Below are 8,994 nucleotides of genomic sequence, written 5' to 3'. Positions count from 1 at the left end.
AGGAGAGGTCACATGAGAGAGGAGAGGTTTGCTCGGAAGTTCGGGGATTGCTCTCCTTCGCTTGTTAACAGACTACAAGGTTGTGGCTTCATGTAGAGGCGACCTGTCTGTCTCTCGATGCCCACCCTGTAATAAGACATCAGTCCGGAAAGACAGCCTCGCGCCAGCACCGAGATTTCCTCAGCCCTTCTGTTTCTGGTTTACCCATGAGTTGCATGTGTTTTTCCTTCACAGAGAAATCCCAGCCTGCACTGCCAGCAAGGTCAGCTTCCAGTTCAACCATCAATTTAATGGTGAGCACAGAACCGTTGGCTCTAACAGAGACAGGTGAGTTGTGGAAATATCAGGTCTGTGAATGGTGCTAAGAAAGCATTGTTCCAAAAACTACAGCTTTCCAATGCAGGATTCCGAGTCACCTTCCTGGGTTCTAAGTCTTAGGCCAAGCCTGCCTTCTAGGGGGAAGGTCTAAACTGGCTCTGTGCGGCCCAACATAGTCTTATTTGGCAGAGTTCCAGTTGTAAATGAAGACTTACCTTGTCCGTCAGGAGACTCTTAGTGGGAATTTGATGGGAGTGGCTTCAGGGGCACCAGCCAGAATCTGCTCATGGGTCATTTGCTCTGTGCTCATCCTGGGGCTGGCATTGATTTGGGGTCTGGGACGCTGCAAAGAGTAGAGATTCCTCCACTCAGTGATTTCATCTAATAAAAACTGCTCAGAAGAGCACAAGACAAAGCAGAAACACAGGCTAGGGAGGTGGCTGGGGATGGTCCTGCTTCCCTGGGCAGTGTCCTGGTTACTCTGTGACGCCACTGTCGCTTGTGCCTGAGCTCCAGAGCAGCACTCCTTGGGGTTAAGTTAGTGACTAGAGACTGACAGTTACTCGCTTTAGGCCCTAGACAGGGGGACTTGCCAGAAAGTGGTTATTACCATAGGCCATATGTCCTGCTTAAGAGTGTTCAGCAAAAGATGTTGATACTAATTTAAAGCATTGAAATTCCATGGGAATTTAGATTTACTGTTGTCTTATACACCTGTAGCAGAAGCTTGCTGCTAACTGTGGGGACGTTTTGCCATTGTTTGCCTTCCCTATACAGTGTTTGTTTCTGCAGTTGATACAACAAAGGGCTTTGTGGAGGGCTCTGCTGCTTCTCTGTTGGGGTTGGGTTCAGAAGAAGCTCTGCCTGCCTAACAAGCATTGAGTTGTTGGAAGCACCAGCTTATCATTTGGGGGCTATCAAATCCATATTCTTCATTTTGTTCTTTCCACTGTTTCTAAAATGACAATGTTTTCTCCATCTGGCCCTTTCTATGGAGTCTATATCTGATTTCGTTTATGTGTAAGTAAAATTAGATGTTCTAAGTGTTTTCTGAATCTGCGTCCATGTTCTCTAAGATTTTGAGATCACCTCTCCCACTGATGGGCTTATCCAGGTATCCGTCTGACCATGACCCCCTACAGGGCCACACCTGTACTCACAGGGGGCATCAGGAGTTACTAGAAAGAAAGTCATCTGTGCTGGAATCGTGGAACCATTGTACACACAGATAAATAAGTTGCCTTTGCAGACAAGTATAGTAATTGGTCTGTATCAGAGGCTAAATAAGGCTAATTGGTTTGTGTCAGAGGCAAATTGGTCTGTTTGAGGCTAAATAGGTTTCCTTTGCAGACAAGTGTAGTAATTGGTCTGTGTCAGAGACCGCTGTGCGCATTTTATACTCTTCTGAAAGATTGATAGGAAACAGAAACTTCTCTATAGAAATTTATGAACACGAGCCAGGAGTTCACGGTAGATTGGGTGATTAAGCTTGATAAGTGCGATGATTTTCATCTTACACTAAAAAAGGGAAATCAGCGGGTGACACGGGGGTGGGGCAGAGAGGGAGGAAGCAACCTAAGGCTCAGCCCTCTGCTTTCTGCTTAGAAGCATTGTTGAGTCTCACGTTGCAGGACCAGGGAGAAGCCTTTGGCGTCTGCACCAGTGACGTCCTGCAGCTCCTGACATGCCCATCCTCACTCCCACGTGAGCCCAAAGAGAAGCCACAAAGGACACTCTACGTTGTCCACAAAGTTGTGGGTCAGGACAGACTCAGCTCTGACTTCAGAGGCTCTGAAATCTGTAAATACAGTTTCCCACTCATCAGTTAACTTTACCCCTAAAACAGTGTGGGAAATGTAAAATTTCTAGCCAACTCTGTGCCTCCTTGAGGGAAAATGACTTGGAGTAAACTAGACAGCCAGGTTTGGGGATGTTTTGGGTGTCTTACATGGGATCCAGAAAGGATAAGAAGGTACGCCAGTGTTCAGTCAATAGAAACACCACAGCCATAAGGCAGGGTCTGGCGGGGCTGTTTTTTCCCTTTATATTGAGCTGTGAGGTTCTGAATTAGGAAGGTGCTTAGATCCCTCTCTCCTTGTGATAAAGATAAAGGAGATTTGACATTGGGGCTCATGTTGCTCTCAAGACCAGAGTTGTTTGCTGTAGATGAATCTAAAACCCTTTTTCTTTTAGTGGTAAGTGTGGAGCCTCCCACCCAGGACAAGCACGTTCTTCACCATTTCACGTATGTGCACGTGGATTTGTGCGCCTGTACATATGTGTGCCTTTCCCACCCAGTGGGAAGCTGGGAATTACTTGTTTTCCTAAGAATGTGGCCCTGCATACAGGACTCTAATCCATGGGGTCACAGGATGTATTAGGAAGTGAAAGCTTGTCTTCCCCACTTCCCCCCCTTCTGTGACTGTCATCCTAGCCATTTTCCTCAGGGGGGTAAAATATGTTAATGCTATCTATATTTTATTTTTGGAGACAGAAAAATGAGTGGCAACTAACCACTCTTCATTACTGAAAAAACAGCAACTGCATGCTAACTTAGTGCTTGTGTGAATATTTTGCATTTTTTTTTTTTTTTTGGCCAGGGCTGGGTTTGAACCCGCATATGGGGCCGGTGCCGTACTCCTTTGAGCCACAGGCGCCGCCCAGTGTGTGAATATTTTGCATCCAGATATCCATGACCACAATATGCCTTATTTCTCCAAAGATGTGTTTTCTAAATAATTCAGGCAAAATGAAATTTAAAGCTAGGTTTTTTGGTATGTACATGTGTGCATTTTAATTCCTCTTGCTTTTTGCAGGATCCATTCAGTAGAAACAGGGCTTATGTTTGCAGACGTGTGTTCCTTTCTTAGTATTCAATGTTAGATGCTATTGTTTGCTTTTTTCACCTCTGTGGATTTTCAAAGTTTACCATTTTAGCTTTAGTAATAATATGCATGGAGAATATCTATCCCTGGCTTCCTTGGCAAAAAGTGGGAAGGGAGAACAGGGAGGTAGGGACAAAAACCAAAACAAAAATTAGCAACTACATAGCACTGTCCAAACCAGCAGCACATCGTAAAATCAAGACATCTTAGGTTTGATGAAATGTGGTATTTGGTTAACATATTCCGTTATGGATATACAGCACTGATTAGCATGGAATGATGTCATGGAGGGAAATATCTGACTCTATGTTAATAATAATTTGAAGAACTAAGTAATTCCACAAGCTGAGGTAGGCTAAATAGATGTAAATATTTGCTGTATTTGGTTGAAGGGTAACAGCCTTCTTCAAGGCCATCTGTTTACTGCCGTGTGGCAGAATGTGTTTTTGTCAGTGGCAGTGTTTGGGTTAACAGGAGTCTCAAACAGTATATTTTTATTGTGAAATCTTAAAATATAAAACTCTGTTTGTCCAGGTCTGAAGGAGTAAAGGATCCCAAACTTACCAACAGAAACATTTAAATATAAAGTTAAAAATTTAGTAAGTTGGTACCTGCTGAACCAACCAAGGCTCAGCACGTGGGAGCCAGTTTTCTTGTCCGGGCAAGTCGGACCTGCCCGTGGCTTGGACTTTACACCATGTCAAACCTTGAGTCCTAAGATGACTAAACCGTCTTGTCCCTGAGGAATTAAACTGATGAGGAACATATTTACAATTAGAGCATAAACACTCGCCCCATCATTTTGCTGGAGGAGATGCTTACATGGTGGTGACTTGCTGGCTTTGAAAACGTCAGGTCTGATACTTTTAAACACTAGAGAAGCTGAACTATTAAAAACAAAAAGGCAAAATTTTCCAATCAACGTGTTTTCTGTTTCAAAAAGTACTTTATTATTTTTTTGTTGATTATAAAATCAATAGACATTCATTGTGAAGAATTCAGGACATACAGAAAAATATGATAATGTATGATGGTCATTGTCCCAGCACTGATGACCACTGTTAGTGGCCCACACATCCCTCCCGATTCTTCTCTGAACGTTGCACGTGGCAGGTGCACGTATCTTGAGGGTGCGTGTGTGTGCACACATTTTTACTACAAAACAGACTGTGCTTCTCAGGGCGACTTGCATTTCACTGTTGTTTGAATGTTCCGGGTTGGCTCTTCTGTGAACAGGTGAGTTTCCAGAACTGTCTTTATTTTGACGCTGTGCTTACATCAGTTTCTTCTCTTGTGCTTGGATGCTCCTGGATGCCCAGGGGTCAGTAGAGAGAAGCCTCCCCAGGTGGGGCCTGGTCAGTCTTCAGGTCTCTCTTAAAATGGAACTTATTTACAGTGTTATTCTAGGCAAGGTGAACCAGGGAAGGACCTTGACAATTTCCAGTCCTTGTTGTCCTTTAGCTCCCATGACATTCTCAGTCACGAGGGAGAGCAGATTAGTGGATGTGCAGGCAAATCCCCTCACACAGAGGGGACTCGACTCCCTTGGGGTTGTGCCAAGACACATTTTATAGGGAAAACATGAAAAACAACCATGTCCAAGACTCTTCATTCTAGAGAAAATTCCAGGTTAAGTTCAGCGAGGGCCAGCCATCTGTACCACAGGACATTTGGTTGATCGATTGATTGATTGATTTTGCCATACGACAGTTCCTTTAGCAGATTAGACACAGCTTAGGAGAGTCCAGACAAAATGGTGGGTCTCAGGGTCAAGATGAGGTGGACTTCAAAACTAGAACATAAAGTCTTCTATTCTCATGCTTTAGAACTGGAGACTCCCAAACTTTTGTCTTTGAATAGTACAAAGCCCTCTTTGGTATTTTTCTCTTGGTTTTCCAAAGATCTGTTTGTCCACAGTCACAGCAGCCTCACTGGTACGCCTCACAGAGCCTCAGCCGTGGTTCTTGCTGGAATGGTGTAGAAAATGCAGACAACACTGCCTACTGGGGTGGGAAACTGAGAACGGAGGAGGCGGGAAGAGCCGGGGAGTCTGGGCACCAGACTGCCCTCCACAGGCTGCCCAGTGCTGGGAGGCCTGGGTCTGGGCAGACTTCCTGTGGCCGGGTCAGCAGTGCCCAGGGCTGAGGGAACTGAGTAGCTACACACAGATGGCCGGGAATGAAGTGCATTCAGAAGAAACACAGGGAAACCAAGGGGCCACTGAGGAAGGTTCTGGGAGGGGAAGGAGGCAGGACCACGTGGCCATGTGACTCAGGCCTTACGTCTGCCTGCTGGGAGCCCCCAGTAGACAAAGAATGCACTTTGGCGGTTGAACAATTCTGCCCTGCTTAGTTCCCTCTGGGACAGTCCTTGAAAGCCAGGCATTCCCCTTCAATTATTGGCACATTTGTTTTGGGAGGAAGGTCATTTATATAATTTCTTTTTTTGAGACAGAGTCTCACTCTGTCACCCTTGGTAGAGTGCTCTGGTGTCACAGCTCACAGCAATCTCAAACTCTTGGGCTTAAGTGATTCTCTTGCCTCAGCCTCCCAAGTAGCTGGGACTACAGGTGTCCGCCACACCTGGCTCAGTGAGTAGGGTGCTGAGCCTGTTTTTATTCATCATTTTATTCTGGCCTCCTTGGGTCTCCCAAGGCTCTTGGTGGTGCTGCTGGTTTTCTGGGTCCCGAGAGGGTCTGCAACCAGGACACGGTGTGGGTGTGAGGATGTTGGCCTCACAGTTGGGTGACCGTTCCCCCACAGCAGCCGGGAAATATCTGAGACAGATTCTGAGCTTCACTCCTGTGTACCTTTGGGTCTGCTCCATCATGGGTGACCCACACTTTGATTTTTGGCCTAAAGACATAGATTTTCCTTGTCCTTTTCAGTGTCCATTTGAACCTCGGCTGCTCACCACCTCTACAGTGAGCTGGGCAGAAAGGCAAACCGCAGGTCAGCTGTGCGGTAGAGGAGGTGACTCAGCCCGGTGGCTGCTCACTTAGACACACAGCATCACTGGCTCCCAGGAGTACTGTGGAAAGAAGGCTTACATTTTTGTTTTACATTTCCAAACTTACAAATAGATAACGATTGACATCAATGGTTCTCTTTCCCAGCAGTGATCTGGGGTTTGCCAGTAAACTCTGTAAACATAAGTCTTACTGTGGTGTGTGAACTATAAACTTTTCTCTCCAGGCGTGAGGGGACCACAGCTTTGCTCTGCAGCTGGGCTACATCAGAAGTGTGCGTTTAAAACATCAACTTCCTTAACTGGGAAAAGAATGCTTCTCTGTCTTCAGAATAGCTTTGCTATGTGACATTTTTGCCGTCGTGAGTTTTACATCAGTGCTAGCTCTTCCTTTTACTTACTTGTTTAATTTGGCAAGTCACGAAGGCGCTTGGCTATCCACACATGTGGGCTCACACTTACACACTTATAAAGAATTTTTCTTTGGTACTTTAATTTTTAATGTACTTAGCTGATAGTGAAATACAAAGCCTTACTTTTAAACTATATTTTGACATCATTTAATTGCCATTTTGGCTAAGAATAGAAAACTGTAAGGTTTAAAAGTGTGGTTTCTTCTCTATGAAGGAATTAGAGAGCAAAGGGCCAGTGACTGAGGAGGGGAGGGAACAAGAGTTTCATTTTAAATTATCTAATGGTTCTAGTGAACGTTTGGGCTTCCGAGTATCCGTAATAAAGTCCTCTCATTGATATGATTTCATTTATCCCTCACAAAGCCATGAGTGACCGTTAGGCCCAGATGACAGTAAGGAAAGGGGGTCAGAGTTTGAGGGAGTTTTCACCTGGAAACACTTTTCCGTCTGAGACAGCCTTGTGATCAAACAGTTGTCCCTGGAGTTGGGAGCAAAGTAACATGCACATTCTAATTAACATTCTTTATTCATCTTGTCATTTAAAGATATATGTAAGTTGCCGAAAGAAGGAGGGACTTGCAGGGAATTTATACTGAAATGGTACTATGATCCAAAGACTAGAAGCTGTGCCAGGTTCTGGTACGGAGGCTGCGGTGGAAATGAGAACAACTTCGAATCACAGAAGGAATGTGAGAAGGTTTGCGCCCCTGGTGAGTCCTTTTTCCTTGAGTTTAGAGCTTTTGCAAATGAGATACGAAATTCAAGTCAAGGACGTAACTTTGAAAAATATTTGAGTAGCAATGATTATGATATACATGAAAAAGAAGATACTTTATATTCTCAGATAAGAAAGCTGTTCAAACAAAATATATGAAATTATTTTTTGATTATTACTTTGCTTCCTAAAAACATACCTGTATAGTTGCATTTTTGGCAACAAAGAAACATATAGCAACTATTTGTCACTCTCCAGAAATGTCACTAAGTCTCTGGTATTCATAAAATATTGCACCAAACACAATTACTGGGAAAATAATATTGTGAACCATTATAGATAATACTGAAGGTAAATAACTCCCATCTATTCATCTTGAAATAATTTTGCTCCCCGTAAATAAGAATGTTGGCATTGGGGCCACCTGCCATTTTTCGTTATGTTGGGAAACTTGTTCGGTAACAAAATAAAAACAAGTTGAAGCAGAACCTGGGGTCAGTGCCAGCAGGGGGGTTCAGTTTGCATAAAGGCGACTGGATGGTGCAGGGAGGGAGAATGGATTTGGGTACAGGGAACTCCAAGCCCCAGGTCCGGAGGGTCACAGGTGGCTGTTGATGATACTGAGCAGAAAAGTGGGAGAGGTGATGAGAACCAGGGTGGTGGGATCACCTCACGGTGAATACAGGGTCCTTTCTGGTTGGTAATGTGGCTTTTCCTCTCCTCCCCCCTACCTGGGCCCCTCACTCCACCCACCCGCCTCTCCACACCCAGTGCTTGCCAAGCCTGAGGTCCTGAGTGCCATGGGAACCTAAGAGCGGCTGACCGGCGACATATACCTCTTGAAGAAGGAGTCAGTCCTTGCCCCCCCGCCTCTGTAGACGCCCCGGTCTGGGCTCCCTTGCACTGGACCCTCACATGCTTGGATTTACACTCGAACTCGGGAGGAAGCCTTCTGCCGCACGACCTGCCGAGATGGTGCTAACTGCGTCTGTGGACCCCGCTCTCCCTGTGTCCAGGCCGCTGCCTCGTGTCCTCCGAACATTGTGTAGTAGTTTCCCACTGCTGGTGTCTGTGCGAACATTCCTGTGCATCCAGCCTCCCTCCGGAGTTTCGTGTTATGCCTGTTCTAGGCAAATGTAAATTCTAGAAAATAAGCCCCAGGCACAGCTGCTCTACACTTTCGCTTGGTTCATTTTTCCCTCCCCTCTTTAGTAAGCATGACTGCAGACGCCCGCGCACGGAGGAGAGACGAGAGTCCAGCCTTTTCATTCCCCCTGCCCAGGGGCCTGGATGAGGGGTCAAGCTAATCTTCTTTTTCTAAAGCCTCTAACAAATGCTCTAGTTAGAAACAAATTCCCTTGTTCTGTGTGCACCGTTGGGACCAATGCCTTCATTAAAGAATTAAAAGAAAGTCGTAACAGAGAATATTTTTGGCATTCCTCTAATGTTGTGGGTTTTTTTTTTTTTTGTGCAGGGTGGGGGTTTAATTTTAATTTTAAAATTTTTAGGAAATTTATTCAAAGAAACTTTTTAATAAAGTATATTGAAAGTGTCACGGGTTTGTGTTCTTGGCTGTCTTGTTTCCATAACGTGGATTGTTGGAATCACCCCTCGGCTGGGGAACTTGGCCCGGTTCTGGATTATGGTTCTGGGCACCCCCTTTTTTTGTTTCTAGTGGAGGGGGCAAGAAAGCTCC

The 8,994-nt window shown here is 45.1% G+C and overlaps 1 protein-coding gene across 1 annotated transcript in view; it reads left to right on the top strand.

Moving 5' to 3' along the window:
- The window catches only part of COL6A3 (collagen type VI alpha 3 chain), an 85,821-nt gene extending 76,978 nt beyond the window's left edge, over positions 1 to 8,843 (top strand). Inside the window, exons 40-42 of the mRNA XM_003798231.3 lie at positions 235 to 327; positions 7,129 to 7,293; positions 8,070 to 8,843. Of these exons, the coding sequence (XP_003798279.2) occupies positions 235 to 327; positions 7,129 to 7,293; positions 8,070 to 8,110 (299 nt within the window). The 3' untranslated portion in view covers positions 8,111 to 8,843. The remainder of the gene's footprint in view (positions 1 to 234; positions 328 to 7,128; positions 7,294 to 8,069) is intronic.
- The last annotated feature ends 151 nt before the right edge of the window (positions 8,844 to 8,994 follow it).

Source organism: Otolemur garnettii, unplaced genomic scaffold, assembly GCF_000181295.1.
Source record: "Otolemur garnettii isolate 467f Iridium unplaced genomic scaffold, OtoGar3 scaffold00133, whole genome shotgun sequence".
In the NCBI taxonomy this organism is placed as follows: Eukaryota; Metazoa; Chordata; class Mammalia; order Primates; family Galagidae; genus Otolemur; species Otolemur garnettii.
The sequence above is the reverse complement of the archived record's forward strand: the minus strand, read 5'-3'. Positions and strand labels throughout refer to the sequence as shown.